The sequence below is a fragment of the Struthio camelus genome, chromosome 10 (genome assembly GCF_040807025.1).
Source record: "Struthio camelus isolate bStrCam1 chromosome 10, bStrCam1.hap1, whole genome shotgun sequence".
Taxonomy (NCBI): Eukaryota; Metazoa; Chordata; class Aves; order Struthioniformes; family Struthionidae; genus Struthio; species Struthio camelus.
This window is the reverse complement of record NC_090951.1, coordinates 20,813,666-20,831,211: the sequence shown is the minus strand read 5'-3', so window position 1 is coordinate 20,831,211 and position 17,546 is coordinate 20,813,666. Positions and strand designations below refer to the sequence as shown.

General features: G+C 39.4%; 1 protein-coding gene across 13 annotated transcripts in view; it reads left to right on the top strand.

Annotated features, from left to right (window-relative positions):
- ESRP2 (epithelial splicing regulatory protein 2) overlaps nucleotides 1-17,546 on the top strand; it is a 203,438-nt gene that overhangs the window by 138,757 nt on the left and 47,135 nt on the right. For 3 of the 13 annotated variants that reach the window (XR_011143352.1, XR_011143354.1, XR_011143353.1), the window contains exons 1-2: nucleotides 16,937-17,106; nucleotides 17,351-17,503. Coding sequence is in view for 4 of the 13 variants with exons in the window: in XM_068956449.1 (XP_068812550.1) it covers nucleotides 17,369-17,503 (135 nt within the window). In the remaining 9 variants the exon portion in view is untranslated. The other 10 variants (XR_011143351.1, XM_068956449.1, XR_011143350.1 and 7 more) reach the window with 7 other exon arrangements.

Sequence of the window (17,546 nt, the reverse complement as noted above, 5' to 3'; positions counted from 1 at the left end):
CTGAAACCTGAAATTCCCATCAGTAAATTTTTAGTACCATGAAGCTGAAGGAACATGGAAGGCCGAAGTTTACTAGCAGCACAGTGCTGATTCATGTGGAGTGTTAAATGTTGCATTAGTTAAGCAACAACAATTGAGAAAGAAGCTGTTTCCTGGAGATTAGCGGGTGATGGGGAAAGGTTGATGGCCTGAGGCTGCTTTTGTTATTAAAAGGTGGGATGGGGAGGAAAAAAGCTGGCTGCGCGGTATTTATTCATGAGCAAAACTAGTTAACAAATAGGGACAGGATGTTTCTAAAATGACTATTCCAGCTGTCACATTGTCAGGAGTCCCTTGAAAACCCGAGTCACTTTGTAGCTGACTAAAATTATACTTAAAGCAGTTGTTTGAAAGAGTTTATCTATGCACACTGCTATAAATCCGTCTGGTCAGAAGTACCTAAAGAGGACACTCAAACACATAATCATGCATATGATATGTTGAAAAGATCTGTCCTTCATGTCATCAGGTTTTTTGATATTCTGGGAAACAGACGCCGGCTTTCTCATGCAAGATCAGTATATCTCTAATACTTTGCGGGTATAAAAAGTTTAAGAATAGTGCTGTTCTGTTCTTCGTAGATTTGAAAATGTAGAATTCCAAAAGTAATTTGAAAGACTACACTGAGGCTAAAATAGTTGTTATAAATATTTCAAAATAAAATCATGCTAAGTAGCAATGAGTGCATAGCCCATTAGCTAATAAAGAGTTCACTGCCTCTTGCTTAATCTCACGTTAGTGCTATGTCTCCTGTACATGCATCCGTGAAGTAAATAACCGATCTATCTTTAGACCAGTATGGGAGCATGGTCTGTATTGGACATGTACATTAGAACATATTTTAGGTATGAAATCTTAAGAAAGTCTGCTCCTTATTACACCTCTTGTGCTAATGTTATGTTCATTTGAAGGACCGTATGGGGAATAACTTCATGATATTCTTTTTGGCAGCAGTTCAGGCTAACGCAGCCCATACTTAAAACAGCATTTCCAACCCCCACCTCCCTCCAAAAGAGAAAAAGGTTGTGAAAGTGCAACTTAAGTTAGCAAAAGGATAGACTGGGGGCCCTGAGGCTTCTGAGCATTCCCAGGAAATTATTTACCAAAACTATTTTATATTCCTGCGTACAAACACAAAATCAGCTTTTTGTACTGGGGAAGTAATGAGCCAGTTGGTGCATCATGGCTTGAGCAGTCTTATGGTTTGCTGAAAGGGGGAGATTCTTTACTCCCGCTGCTGATGGTATGCCGCTCTCTATAGGCAGGCTCTGGCAGTATTGGCTCTGTGGAGAACAAAGTCAACCTGGTAACTCAAAATAAAAAAAAAAGAAAGTACAACAAAAAAAGTATTTTTCGGTGAATTAACAGGTTTCATTGGCTCAGCTAGAGTCTGACCAGAACCAGAGTGGGTACAAAGGGAGATGGTATACATGAAGCTGGGAAAGAGAAGAGTGGGGAAGGGAGAAGGACCTCCCACTTTTGGCAGTGGCAAGCTGTCAAACTGGCTTAGCCATAGTATTTAATTTCAAAAATTCTATTCAAAAAAGTTTTACTTGAAGAGGCATATCTCAGATTAAAGGTTTTGTGAGCAGATTTTCAGATTTTTCTAACTTCGGAATTCAATAATTCAAATTCACAGATGTTCATATGAACCTCTTCTCCGGTACCTATTCAAACCATTGAAGTTTCAGGTTTAGATATGTTCTCAGTTTTAGAAAGAAGTTAACAGTATCCCTTTGTAATATCATGAAGTGGAACAAAATATACAGACATAGAAGTACCCTCAGCTACACTGCCAGTACTCTTACCATGCCGCGTAAAATAAAAAGCGGCAGAGCAATGCATCAGTTCACTGTGATCTTAGCAGTTTTTCTTAAGCTCTAGTCCAGCATTCTCTTTGCAGTGCTGCTGAGACTATTGAATATGCCGTCACCCATAACCTGTTTTTTTACTTCCTATCATCTGGAGATTACTACTGAGCAGTTCCGCCAACAGAAGGGATCCTGTGAATGCTCCCTAGCCCTCTGCAGGCAAAATAATCCCAATTGTCATAAAACACCCTTATTGACTGTTTAAACTAAACCAGATGACTTTGAAGGAAATTAGGTAGCATGTACCTGTCGTACGCTGACAGCAGACCCGAGAAGGCTTTACTTTTTGCCATAAAAACTCTGGAAAGCGAATAGGATGTAGTAATGTTTTCAGCTAGCAAAAGTGTTTGCAAAACAAACTTTATCCCTAGCAGGTTTGGAAGCCTGTTCCGTACTCTGAGGCTGCATAGATCTTTTAAATGCTTTTGGCAGCCAACTATTAGTACATACATCTGTGTTAAGTGGTAACAATTCACACAAAATATGAAAAATGATGTGGCTGTGCACCACAGGAGAACTGAATGAAGTTGTGGATTGTATTCAGCTTCTGGATCATAGCTTGACTACCCTGATCTACATTAGTAGAGCGGTGTTCACATAGAAGATGCTGTATGAGTCAGCTGGAAAGGTTATTAACATATTAATGATGAAAGTTAAACTGAGCAAGTAAACTTCTATATGAGATGTATTGTTTCTGCTAGCAAACATTTATACTCCTGAATGTTTTTATGAACTCTAAATTTTTCTCTTAGTTTCCCACAGCCACAACTCAAAACATAAAAGGTTCAGATTTTCTCTAACAAGTTGAAATATCCCTTTTCTTTTCCCACCTCATGCCTCTTTGAGACAAACTATACAGCAATGCAACTGCAATAGCGGTATATCTGTCCTCTTGCCTTAGGTGTATTGAGCATTTACTGCTTAAAAACACTTTCAAAGGTTACCTAATTTTGGATAGGCTATAAACAAAAATACCTATTGAAAAAGCGAAGGAGAGAAAAGGGAAAAAATTGCCTTGAATACCTCTGTGGACTCTTCAGGGTTTCTGTCTGTCACCTTTGTATTATGAAAGTCTTGTATCTGATTCCCATATATCATTATTATATGTAAATAAGCATACATATTTTATATATTTAAAATTGCACATCTATTATCCTGTGGTTTTCTTTGTAGTGCATATGAAGTGTAAGACTTACTACTGTTTGAACATGCCTCCTATATTTTTTAGATACATGTACCTGTTTTGATACACTTCTTCAGGGTAGAAAATTCATATCGATTCAGAGGACGTACAGACCTGGGTGAAAAGGTGTAATCATTGGGTGAAGTTTGGCTGTCGTCTTCCCAAGACATTAAGGAGAATTACTAGAATTAAGTTGAAGTACGCAAAGACAAACAGAAAGCAAGAGACATTGTGCAACTGCTGAGTAGAGATTTCTTCTATAATGTTTTATAAAGCAGAAAAGCAAAAAGCAACAATCTCTTCACTGTCGAATTAGTCATTTGAGGCTGGTATTGCAAATCTGAATGATCTTTGATCAGCACAATGGACCAACTGTAGAAACAGTCTAGATGCGGTTTCATGTTACATCCTTCTACTATTTCATATAGGGTTCTGATTCACTGACAGTCCACAAATTAATATGGATTACTATTTGAATGTGAAACCAGAGAAGAAAATCTGTGATGAGGTATTAGTTCAGTTGATAGCACCTACTATTTGATTTGAAGAGACTAACAGTACCACTACCATCTTCCAGTGCATTTCTTATAACAGGATCATATGTTCATGGCCAGACACAAGTACAACATGGTATTATGTCTACTTAAAGGCCTCCCACACTAATTTCAGCTTTTTATAGCATATGTCACTGCCTGCCTAAGCCAGTTTGTAGTCTTGCAGTGATTAAACGACAGCTCTATTTCCCTTAATATAATTTTACCCTATAGTAATGGGCACAGGACACAAAGTTTTGGAAGTTTCAAAATGAAAATGAGGGTAAGTAACTCTAAAACATGCATTCATTGCATATCTTACCATGGCAGAAGAAAAATGCATCCCAACAGTGAAAAGGAAGAGTAAGCAGCAAGCATGACACTGTCAATGCAATCTCTGTCCAGAGCGATAGCAAGAATCTAGAGCTACAGTCCAGGAACTGTAATGCAGCTGATGTATATATAAATAATGGAAATAAAGCTCTTCCTTCCCTTCTTTAAATTTCAATAGCAATTCACCCATGTACTATTCAGGACTATTAAATGATTTTTTTCACAAGGCTTACTGGCGTCTGTAGAAGTTGGTCTACCAACTTCTATTAAGTCTGCTCAGCAGGAAGCAACCGTTGCACTCCAGTGCTAACAAGCTAGCTCTGTGCAGAATGCTGCCTTCACAGCTGACATCTGCCATGTCACACTGAAACGTCTTGAAAAACTGGGCAAATGGTAAGAAATAGAAGATCTTTTGCAGGAATGTGGGTTAAATCATGTATCTGGGATCTTTGCATGGCCTGGGAAAAGTTCAGTCACAATCCAGCTTTGGACTAATCCTGCCATTGCATTTGACTTGATATACAGGGAGTTATTTTATACTTTCCTAATTAAGGGAAGCATATCCTCATCCCCTTCTAAAGACCTTGTCAAGCAGATGACTTTTGAATCATGCAAAAAATATAATTTTAGGCTGTTGTAAGAAGAACAGAAGCAGAAATCTTGAGTTTCTGAATCTTCGTAGAGAATGTTCTTCCAGTCTCCCCTTTTGTTGTATCAAGGATATCAGACTCAGGCACAGTGTTGACTGCAACTGTGGCAGTGTGGTGGGCATGTACGCACACAGAGGGAGGAGAAACGAGAGGGAGAGAAAGAAAGATGATGAGAGATGATATATCCATTCTACATAGTACTTTTTAGGCCATAACAAGACATGTAAAAAATTCTCTTTGAGACTTAGGCATTTCTGGACTGTTCCTTGCTGTACTGACACCAGCTTCATTTTATTAGATGTTAAGGTGCAGCCCTATATAGAGTACATGACAATAGCCTATTCTTGAAGGAAAGCAATTCTTCAAGGGCTGGATAAGGAGCAGTTGTTTGCATGGGACTTACGCATGGGACTTACACTTCACGCTTAAGAGTGAAGCTGCTTAAATGTGGGGACATTGGTGGGAGGGGAAGAAGAGATGTATCATAAAGAAGCACTTTATATGGAAGAAGTTTCTTTTCTTAGGCGGTTGTTCTGAAAGAGGGTCCTAGCTACTGCTGGTAAGAGAGTCAAACTCAAACTCAAATCCAATGTAAATATATTAAATGCATAATAGCATGACAGCAGGTGTGAATTTCACCCTATTAAGAAAGCTTGTGTTGAAGCATCGTTTCCCTTCACTGGGGAAGGGCACAGACAGTAATGACTATATGTCCTGAACAGCATTAAATAATGAGTATTCAATTTATACTAGTAATCTGATTTGCTCTGCTGCTGTGGGAAACTTGTGGTCTTTACAAACATTTAATCTATACACTTAGCTTGTATCCTGCGTTTTCGGATACTTGAGAGGAAGTGAAGAAAAATACAAGTGACGTGAATATAGTAGGAAGCCAGAAATGCTAACAACAAGACAGATAAGTGTCTGTTTCAGACCCAAACTGGAAAACTCTGAGGAAGCACAAAGGTGAGGAGTGAAAATGATTAAGACTCGATAATTAAGACTCGATGTTATGTTCATGTAGATATACATACATGTAGATATACAGTCATATATTTTGGTGAGCTTGGTATCCAAATACGTTAACGTTATTTTGGTTGAAATAGCGTATATTCTGATCTAAATAATAACAGCAGTTCAGTGTTCTATCATATTTTGAGTCTTTAAATTTGATGTTGAAGCCTTTGCAGTGGTTCAGACACGATTTAAATCAGTTTTGCATATACGTCTTTATCTTCTAAAGAGATAAAGAAATGAAAAAAGTAAATCCCTGTGCTCCATTTTTCCTCCATGCATAGACCACGTTCTTAAAATTATTGTTTTTCTGTCTCCCTCGAGGACACTGAGTCAAATAAACTGCAATATTTCACCTCCATACTACACTTTCATGACATCTGCTGAAGTTTTGTATCGCTCTGAAAGTGAAGGCACCAGGTGAGGCTTTCTGAGTTTGAAAGTGTTCCATTCCACATCCCTTGCCTCAGTACTCCTCATCCATTCCACAAACCGTCAAGCCCAATGTCAAGTAAAGTTCGCTGTTGAAAGGTGACAAACTTTTTTGTCCTCTTACCTCAAGTGTATTACGAAAGAGAAATGAAAACTGAAAGCCAGATGTTATATTAAATAGCAGCTCTTGACAGTGAATGTTTGTTGCTCAAGAATTAGAAATTGTGGGTCTGTGGGTCCGACTTGCAGAACTGTTGGCTTATCATCCCTTTTCCTGAAAAGAGGTTGAATAATTTTTTTTACTGATTGTATGAATTTCTTTCAGCTGAGACTCTATAATCCTACCTGTTTCATCTACGTATTACCATTGCTATGGGATTCTTCCAAGAATGGGATTTTTTTTCTCTTCTGCCACAGAGGGAAAAAACTCTTCTCCTAGTCTTATGCAGCATATTGTCTGTACAACAATGAGGAATTTGCTTGATGACTCTGGGTGTGTATAAATAGTGGTTCTGTAAATCTCTTTGAGCCTGATCTTGGAATAGGCAGCCAATCCCGGTAAAAGGGTATTGCTTCATTTGAAAACTTGCAGAGCTGTGGAATACATTCCTCCACCCCAACTGCCCAGGCTGTTTGCATACTGGGGCTTTGGTTGCTACTGCAGATAGACTGTGTAAATGAATGATACAAGCTGCTATTTTACACCTACTAGTTTTATTCCAGTATATATATGCTCACAATACTTCTCCTCAATAGTATATTGTGACTATCCATTATGGAGATTGCTGTTGCTGCTTTGAAGTGTCAAAGACGCATCCAGAGAATCTGCCTCTACAGCTTTTATGCCTGTGCAACCAGGCTGTAACTCTTGAAAAGTATGAATCCTTCCCCATTACACTTGAGACTATATTATCATAATGGATCACACAGGGTTCGTTCTCAGCGTTGCAAGAGTAACAATGCTCTTAAATTAACAAACTGATTCTCAGTTATTAAATAATTTCCCATAAATGTCAGCTTGTAAACATTTTGCTGTTTAAAGAAATCCTGAGGAAAACCTGCATAAAAATGCTGATGATTTTCTGCTTTTTTTTTTTAACTGTTGTGATTACAAAATAATGTCATGCCCATGAGCTGGAGGACGCTGACTAAGTTCCCACAGAATACAATTTCTCACGCCTACTCCATCTTACTGCTGTGCTAGTAGCTGTCTTAGTAATCATCTTTACTATCCACCCAAGCCTTCGAAGCTACTGTAATATGTCACAAAACCCCTAAGAAACACTTAGAGATAACTTGAAGTCCAAGTCATTTATATGACATTAATTTTTTCTTTGCTTTCACACACACTCTACTCCTAGCCCATTTGCATTACTGCAGTATGTGGTGGCAGGCAAGCGAAATAGGATTTTATATCCTGATCCAGAGGGAAGGGTGAAGTGGGAATCTCTGAAACTACTAAAATGATTTACCTGTAGGAATGGCTTTCTAACATGAAAATTTAGTGTGCTTTAGGCGTTTTTATACGGCTTAAGTCTCAGTAGTGAGTCCTGTGCTTCAATTTTTATAGTACTGAACATGTATGTTTAAAAGTTATGTTCGTTTTTTTAGCGTACTATGCAAAAAGCCCAGGAATTCCTGAAATTTGTATAAATACTAAACATCAGACGGGACTGATAAATATTTTGAGTTAATAATTTAAATTACAGATGAACCAGAAAGAAGAGGATGCAAGCAATCTAGCAATTGAACCGTGCTGCCTCAGAAATACAGCACTGAGAGAAGGAGGGTTGTTTACGTATAAAGAACCCTCATCCAGTCTGCTGAAACTGGCAGTCAGCCTACCGTTTACTCTACTACAGAGCGTGTATCAGCCCAGAGGGATTTCGGAGGAGCCCACCAATTCATTTTCTTCTAGTTACTAAACAGCCAGCAGTGGAAGAGCTGGATTCAAACCGATGAAAGGCTAGGAAACATATTATCAGTTTCCCATGCATCAGTTGCCTTTGAAAAATACACCTCACGACAAACACTGGCCGAAAACTCTTGAGTGAGCTACTTAACAAGAGCACAACAAGTGTCAAGACAGGTGACACGCACAGACTTTGCCAGACAGCCAACATCTTAAGATTTAGCTGTTCATGCCCTTTTACATCTAGTTACTCCTTCTGAGTATAGGAGATGCTGCTTTTAAGGCTGCACTGTGCAGGAAACGTGCTAAGTGTGTTCATAAAGGTGTGGCTTAGCTCCCTAGCAATTCCATGGTAACAGGGGCGTAGTAAGCTAGCCTTAAGTAAAACAAACAGGCTTTGTGGAAATCAAAAGCAGAGAATGCAAGCTGTTCACATCTCTTTGATTACAGCAGCTAATCTTTGATTGAAGGTGGTAGGCTCCACCTTGTTCCCCTACACCCAGCAGATTCACAAGGGTTGGATACATTAAGTCTTGTGCTTTCAATACCACTGCAAGGGAATGTTTCTTTTTTAAAAAGATGTGTTCTAAGGAAGATGAGCTTAAACTTACATACCACAAAAGTAATGTTAAATGAGAGAGAAAGCACTGTATCATTTCTTAAATATCCGGTCACCATCGTGTATCCTATACTCAATGGCTCATCTTACACTGAGGGGTACAGAGCAGACCCTTTAATATTAAGCGAAATCTCCATCTTTTGTTTTTGAAATCTCCATCTTTGGCCTTGTCTTCCCCTGGAGAAAGGATGTGTTCTTCCCAGGAGCTGACCAGCACAAAGTTAAATCTTACATAAGGCAAGGTGGCCTGCTGGCACTTTCATCTGCTAGCAAGAATTACCTTTACAGACAGCATTCTCTCTCTAGGAGTTAATATGGCAAGAGCACACTTTTTTCCTGCTGTGGATAGACCCTCAGACATGGATTCCTGCATAGATAGAAAGTAATCCAGAGATCTGAAGACACGAGAAGACTTGATCTTCACAGTCTTGCAACTTGAGTTACCATTTGTGTCTATGCAAAGTAGGTGTAAAATGCTGCCCAACATGACTCATCTGTAATAGTGATAGCCAGGCCGGCTGCCATCAGTGAGGGCTGCAGGTGTTCAGCAGTAACTGGTCACACAAAGGTTTGGGGTGGCCTCCAGCCGTGGATTCAGGACACTGTCAGGCACCAGTACCCTTCCTGTTTTCCCACTCCCAGTGCTGGTATAATTGATTTTGCTGGTATAATTGGAGGCCCAGCCAGTGGACCAACCAGGGAATGGATCCACCTTAAGGAATACCCTGCCGAAAAGAGTTTATGAGCTGTTCTGTTTGGTTTTGACTGAATTAGATCCAACTTTCTAAGACTGGATCAATATTTCCAAGCTGGTTCACAGTGTAGCCCCACAAAAAGTAATGCTGAAGAATCAGCAGGGACAGTGAGCCAAGGGAGGGCTGAGAACGAGTAGCTGAGGCTGGATGAGTAAGGGGTACCTGAAGTTGGTATTTATGCCAAACATTTTTTATTACGAAATCCACAGTTTAAGGACACAGTTTGGTGTCATATATTTCTTATGGCAAACCCAACTAACTCGTACCTATTCCCACTTCTTCACTTGCGGTTTGTTTGTTTACAGCGTATATTAGGAGTTAGGCTCTCTGAAGAATAATGAAGGGGTGGATCAGGCTCCAGTACCACCCCGTTCACACAGAGCAGGGCACTAGAGAAAGGAAAGCAGCAGTCGCGGGCGGCGTGGCGCGACAGTGTCATGTCCCAGACCTCTACCTCTCGCAGCGCATTAGTACGTTCACTGCTCGCTGCGCGGCCACTCCCAGGATGTGCCAGGCAGTTTTCTCTTGTGGATGCCCCAGGGCTCTTTTCCTTTTCCTTACCGCCGGATATTTCTGCGTAGAAAAGGCAAAATCTTTTAATGTACGTTAACTGTTTCACACTGAGGTTGAAATAGCTACTTGGGAAAGCCGAGGAACGAGGGAACACAAGGCGATGCGATAGTCCCGTCAAACGAGGGTGTGCCGTACTAGCAGAGGCTGTGGAAAGGAGGTGTGGTCATACTGGCCCTTATAAAACAGCTCTGTCCTGGCACCTTATCACAGCTCCAACTTACTGCGAAGGGAAAGGGCAGTGCTCATTCCACTTGTTTGCCATGTGTCAGCTATTATCTATGTTTATAAAGCAATTCTGTGGTTATTAAGTGATAAAATGCACTGAATTGCATCATATGGCATCCTAAATTTAAAATTCCTGCCGTATACCAGAAGAAAAGATCGAGGCAGAGCTGTCCTTTTATTTCTTTGTTTTACTGTTGTTTTTTAATGTGGGTACCTTTACTGACCATGCAATATAATATGTTTCTTTGAGAATGTTTCTTCGCAGTAATTCACATCGCTTGCTAATATCACAGATCTCAGTAAGGCACTACCTCTTTCTTACTTCCACAGCAAATAAAATCCATTTTAAAGCCAAAGGAACAAGGGTATTTGCTCAGCCACGCTCAGAGTTTAACCTGGAGAGAGGGCCTGCTGAATAGAAGCAATGAAGTCTGCCTGAGTGAGAACCGGATGGCTGAACTGACATGGCCACATTGTACTATGCAATGTATAGCAAAGTACCCCCAGTTCAGCGTAAACTAGAGTCTCCCATGCAAGCAAATTGCATCCAGAGATACTATAGAGGAAAACCAGATACCTTTGCAAAAACTGCCTCATCAAGTTACAGATGGTAGGGTGGAAAATAGTCTTCTCTTCCTAGAAATTGGCGTATTATTTCTGCCAGAGTCTGGTAGTAACTAGTCAGACAAGACTAACTTTTTAAAGACCATATACTTTCAACACAAACACAGTAGAAAAAACGGTGCAAGTGTCAGAAGTCTAATCTTTTGGGGAAATTGTTCCTAATTTGTAATTGTGTAGAGTAGGACATGAAGTATATTTGAAATCCAAGTATCAGATCCTAAATATGTAATAATTGGTAATGTAAGTGGAGTGGAGCAAGATGAACAGAATGAAGAGGAGAGACCAAAAAACCATTGAATGATAGCTCTCCTATCATGTCTATTCGGGATGTACATAATTGCATTCACTAGTCTGTTGTATGAAATGCTTAAATTAAATGTTTCTAAGACCTAAGCACTTTGACATCTGGTTAAGTTTTGCTTAAGTTTTGCATTTATATTTTGCTTCCATTTATACTATGGTGAGAAAAAGACACATATTAGCATATATTAGCATGATATGCTAATATAGTATGCTATGTAGATATGCTATGTAGTAGGTAGAATAAGTTTAATTATATTGTAAAGAAGAAAGAGGTAACAGATCAGAGCAGCTAAATCAAATGGAAATGAAAGATTATAGGAACACACCCCTCATTATTTATCAGGTCTTAAGTTATCTGAGGGTTTGTGGTACAATCTGAATAAAAAGCCAAAGCTGTACATTTTTACTGATCTCTGCCAAGGTACTCTCATGATGCCAGTATCAGCCAGTTGTCAGTAAAGCCTGACAAAATGTAACTTGCATAAAGTTAAGGGTGTAATTTGGACAGTCATTCTTCATTGAGCGACGGGACTTCCAGTATACAGTCTTTTATGATGTGACAAACAACTCATTATATTAAATCTAATCAGTATACAGCAAACTCATTGCTGTTGAGTATGCTGTCACACTGACGGACATCTAAGCTGATACATCTTTTCTGTGGACAAAGAGAGGACAGATTGGCAATATAAGTGTTTTACTCTAAGACTGAACATCAGTTTGCTTAAAAATGGCCACAGACATAGTATTTTCCAGTGAATTTCCATTTTCATATTATTCCTGATACTATCAAAAAAGTTACCAATTGCATTGAAAATTTACTTAGGCAGATTTTAGGGTCGATAAAGCTTCACAGAAAGTGAATTTTCGATCATAGGCAAGGTAGACATTCAGGAAGTACTTGCGTGTTCATCTCATCAGGTAACAGAAATCATATCACATGCCTTGTCTGACTTACCGCAGCGTCAAGATCCTGTCTCAACTAGTTTCAGTGAATTATTTGAAAATGTAGTAGAGTGTTCAGATTGGCCATGAGGAAAAACTTTTTCATCAGCAGTGTAGCGCGGCACTGGAACAGGTCACCCATCAACGTTTGGAATCTCCATCTGTAGAGGTTTTCAAAACTCAGCTAGACCAAGCAGAGGCTGATTCAATCTAGTGTTGGCAGTAGTCCAGCTATCAGCACACTGTTGGACAGGATGCCTTGCAGAGGTCCCTCCCAACTAACATTTTAATGATTCTACAATAATAAAATTACAGCCGAATATGCTTTATGAATTATTTGAAGTAAGTTGTGGTTTCTCACAGGAGGAGAATTTAAATTCACTGGATATTTGCCATAAACTATTAACTTTAATTCAAATCTGTAAGAATAATAATGAAAGACCTTATTGTGATGCATGTTTGATCTGTCCATAAATTTGATAGGAAAGACTTTGATCTTCAAAAGCTTGATACCTATAACCTGGACAAATTCAGATAAACAACATATTTCTATACTCCAGTGGGAGTTGAGCATGTGTAAAATTGAGCATGCGTAGGATTAAGGCACTGGATTGATTGTGGACCCATAAAGGAGAGGAGCTCTGTAAAATAATAGGGAAAGTAATTTCATTTTTATTTACCTAGCCTAGTCGCCAACTTTATATTTCAGTTTATCTTTTGAGTCCATAGACTCAACTCAATCCCACTGATACAGGATAATAAGTGAATACTTTCAGTACTGCTTGATGGGGCTAGTATCTGTAATGTAACCACTGGAAACCACCTTTCTGAAACGCTTTTGCATATTGACAGGCTTTTGTGCGTATCCCAGTGGAAATCATTTTGAGGTCTCTAGGCCGTGTTATAACCATGACAGACCAACCTGGCAGACCAAAAAATCTCATCTATCAAAACATCTGGATAGCTATCAAAGAACACTGTTAAGCAGTTATTCCCATGCCCTTTCCCCCTCCTTCACTGTTAAAGAAAAGATGCCAGAGAATTCTTTACATATGGGCTTATCTTTTAGGAGTTACAGTAAGCTCCTCCTTCAGAAAACATTACCACAGTTGCTTATAATCCCATTCAGGAACCAAGGACTGAATGGACTTGAAACTTAAATGTCTTTTCATGTTTGCTTATAGATCACATTTTATTTTTCTATCAATTCAGTTTGAAGATGCTGAGGTGCTCAGAAAATTTGCTACTGTCCCTGTTACGTAGATAAATAACAAGGTTCCGTACCTATTTAATTTGGAATCTCTGTTTCTCAGAACCGTGAATAATTGAGGCTAGAAGAGACCTCTGGAGGTCATTTGGTCCAACTCCCCCCTCCAAAGCATGGCCGATTTTGAGGTTAGATCCAGTTTCAAAGTTAGTTCATGTTGCTCAGAGCCTTTCAAAGCATTTTGCAAGTTTAACCATCATCAAGTAGTCTTAAGGAAGAACAATGACTTATCATCCATGTCATGCAAGTTTGGGATAGAGACAATTGAAGTTTTGCAGAAGATCTGAATGTGGCAAGAATTTCACTCCAGATCCCATGTCTCCCCATTTCATACTCCTTTTACTAGACCATAACTAAAGGACTTCAGTGATCAGGACTTTCAGTCCACAGTGTTTTTTAATAGTACTATGGTTTTAAGAAAAAGGGGCTTTTGTTCTGATTTTTTTGTTTGTTTACATTGGTTCATGGAGCTGAAGAGTGTATAGTAAGAATGAAATTGTCACTACAGGTTTGTCTGTTGCAATGCATTGTCTAATGCATTTAATGAGCTTCTTCAGCATTCTCATGTGCTCTAAAACAGTTTTATTTCCCTGTTTTGCTTAATTTTATTTGAAAAAGAGAACAAATTAATCACAATACTAAACTTGAATAATATTGAATGTCCATATTTAAACTTCTTTTTTCTCCAGCCAGTTAAATTTATGAGACATTATCCTTGTATGGAGCCTACAAGCAAGAACCTTTATAAATATGACTGGCAGGATTAAAGCTAAAGGTGAGCAATAACTCTTTATTTCAGCAAGATCTTGGTTACAAATTAACTTTGCTAATGCTTAGTGCACAAGGGCTTATCCCACATGTCGTTTCAGGAAATGGATCCTGTTGCTGTTCTCTGGAGACTCACTATATCATTCCTGTGCATTTTTTAAGCCAATAGCATTGCAGAGACTGGTATAATTAAGAGTTGCATGCAGAAAGGTGGAGGTTGTGTGTAAAAGGGGAATGGGAAGACAACTACATAATCTGATATTTTAAAATGTCTGAATCCCAGGAAGATCTGTGTTTGTTTAAATGCTTATTTTAAATATTTTTAAATATATTTGAAGTTAATTTAGCTGAAATAATGTAGATAAGGTAATAGTAGTAGCCAAGGCAGTCTAAGCTGTAAGCCAGATGAGTTTTGTAGGAAGAGATACTATATTTTATTAGATGAGCTGATAGAGTTGGTAAAAGCATACAAGCTTTTGGGCTTACTAGCCATTGATACCGTGCATAAGTTTCAAATAAGTTTTCAAGGATCTTCAGCATTGCTATGAATAGGACTTCTTTAACTTGGCATGTTGCTGTAACTGAACCTTTTAACTTCTTCCTTTCACATTAGATCCTAAAAGACAGTTACATAGGTATTGGCATTTTCTGTGCGAATCCACGAGTGTATTTTGTGTATGAACTGCTATACAAATCCACTAATGATAATCGCATGTTGTAGGAAGTAGTTAAGTATTAAGGCTATGAAATGGCACGACGTATGTAGGTAGCTAACTTGTAAGAGCGAGCCTGGTGCTTTTTTCTGTGAAGGTAGTAATTAGTAATCAGTAAAATTCCTGTTTATGTTCAGGTGTACAGACACCCCCTGATTACCCCTGTGAGGTATGTACATTTGAGAGGGGAGGAATAGTTTGGTATAGGAGGAAGGATTGTCCTGACATTGAGAGTCAATATATTTTTATTATTTTTATTGTGGACTTAGGGGATAAGAACCACTCCATACACAATCAGCAGGCTATTATGGTGCTTCACTAATGCTGTATCAAACGAGCAGGAATATGAGTGGGTTTTTATTGTACCAAGGAATTCTAGACATGCATTGACAGAGGAAAATGTAGCTGTTGTGTAAATTCAGCAATGCTAGAAAGTACACTATTGATAACACTTAAAAAAGGTGAATATATATATTATAGATTCAAGTTTTCATCTCTGAGTGTTTTGGAACTTTCTGTTTCTACAACAATGATGTATTTTAAGGACTGATAGTCAGGCAGCAGCACTTGTAGGCAGCAGAGACAACAGCTGAGAGGCATTTAACAATTATCTTGTAATGTTCAGAGAAGTACACCTGTGTACTGTTAAGTTCCTCTATATGGTTTCTGGCAGGTAAATACGTGCAATATAGTAATTCTATATGAAATGCCATCCTTGAAATGTAGTTTACTTTCATCCAAATAAACAGAAATAGTCTTGGCAGTGGTGTTAAGTATGTGAATAAGTGTTTGCAGAACCGGGTCCATAATAACAGCTGCTTCCTAAGACTTTCAAAACAGCATAAAAATTAACCAGTTATAAAGTTAGCATGTTAAAAGAAGAAGAGAAAATGTGATGTTAATTTTTAAACCGATCAGATATTCATAGTTAAATGTCCAGCTCTACATTTCCCCAAGATAGAGATCAGTAGCTAAATAGCTGCACTATTTTTCATTCAGTGAAAACTATCTTTCAGTCCAACACTAATATTGAAGTACAAATTGAAGGTCTAATTAAGCAAAAAAAAATATCACCATGACTGGACTAAATTGCAATGGTTACCAGTTACAAATCATTAGTAATTCATCAGTGGTGGCAGCAGGAAAATTAGTAACCTAGTCAAAAGTTTGAGAGGGGGATGGATTATTTGTTTTTTCTGCTTTGAAATACATTTGGGGTTGACAATGTTTGCCGAAATTATCTGAGCTCCTAATGTTATGAATTTCACAACTGCTGCCGTCCTGCAGAAACGCTGAAGAGTACTTTTCACAGTAGCTAAACCAGGTGGTGTTTTCCCATTGCTGAGTCTCTCAGACAGATACAGGTATGTTGTGAAACACGAAAGGAAGGAGGTGTATGTACACCTACAAAAATGAAAAAATGGCAGTCCTGGAATGCAGGTAGTACCCAGGAAATAGTGCCTTTTTTGAGCAGTTATAGGGTAGAAAATTACAGACTTTAGATCCCTGTTTTGCAAACCAGCTCAGGTGCGCTCTTTCTCCAAACCAAAAATTATTTCACTAGGATCTACCTTTGCCAAACCACATGCTATTCAGTAGGGCCTAAAATGCAAAGTACTTTCTGTCTATTATATCAATCACTGGAAAAAACTTTCTGTATAATGCCACACCTTTTATTAGACATATACATCAGCAGCGATAGTGCAATACATAAATAGCAGCGTACACAAAAGGCAATTAAACTGCAAGCAGGTGAAGACTTTTGTGGATTTCAAAGCTAAGTCATATATTGTGCTTTGGGAGGTGTACGTATATACTGTACAGATTTCCAAAAAGGGAGACTCAGTCGGAGTGGACGGGCGCGCAGGTGAACCCTAAAATCCGCCCCCTGCGCGGGGCCGAGCGGCGGCGGCGGCGGGGGCAGCGCGTCCCCCCGCGCCCGGCCCGGCCTCCCGCAAAACTGAAAGCAGGTAGAGGCACTTCCTGCAAGGCAGAATTAAAGAGAGAGAAAGGGAGTTTTCCTCTGATCTCTCTCAAAAACCAATCAGGCCAGATCAGCCAGGCGTTGATTCTCCCTCCGTCCCTCCTACACCTTTTCCGAAGGCCCAATGGCCTTGTCCCTTTGGGAGATTGACTAGAGTCACATGAGCTGCACCAAGGGCAGGTAACTCAGGAGAGGGGAAGGGGAAGGGGAAGGGAGGGGAAAAAAAAAAGGAGAGGGGGGAAAAAAAAAAAAAAGCCCAAGCCCAGGCTGGGCTTCTGCCATGATGTCAGAGGGAAAGAAACCCACAGCTTGCTAATTTCACCTCCCAGTCAGCCCCAGGAAGGAGGAGATCACCGGGAACAGGTAGAGATGCAAGTTTTCCTCTTCTTTTTTTAATTTTTTGTCTCAAACACCCTACCTCCTAAGTAGCTCTTTCTCTCCTCTTGATATCGTGACGCCTCGTTCTCTCCTTTCCCCTTTGATCACTTGGAGGTAGGGGGTGAAGCTTTGTGGGATTATTTTTGTTCGTTTTTTTTTTTTTGTTCGTGTGTCTTTCTCTCTTTTTTTTTTTTTTCTCTCTTTTTTTGACCTCTGCTTTTGATTGTAGTTGTTTCCCCCTGTGGTCATGACGGCTTCGCACAGTGACTCTTTGGTGGTGTTGTTTGGGGCAACCGCTGGTGCATATGGGGCTAAACTGGGTTCGGATGAGAGGGAACTAATTCTCTTGGTGTGGCAAGTTGTGGACCTACCCAGCAAGAAGGTATGGCTTCGACACCCGCGCCGAGGGCGGCCGGGGGCGCGGG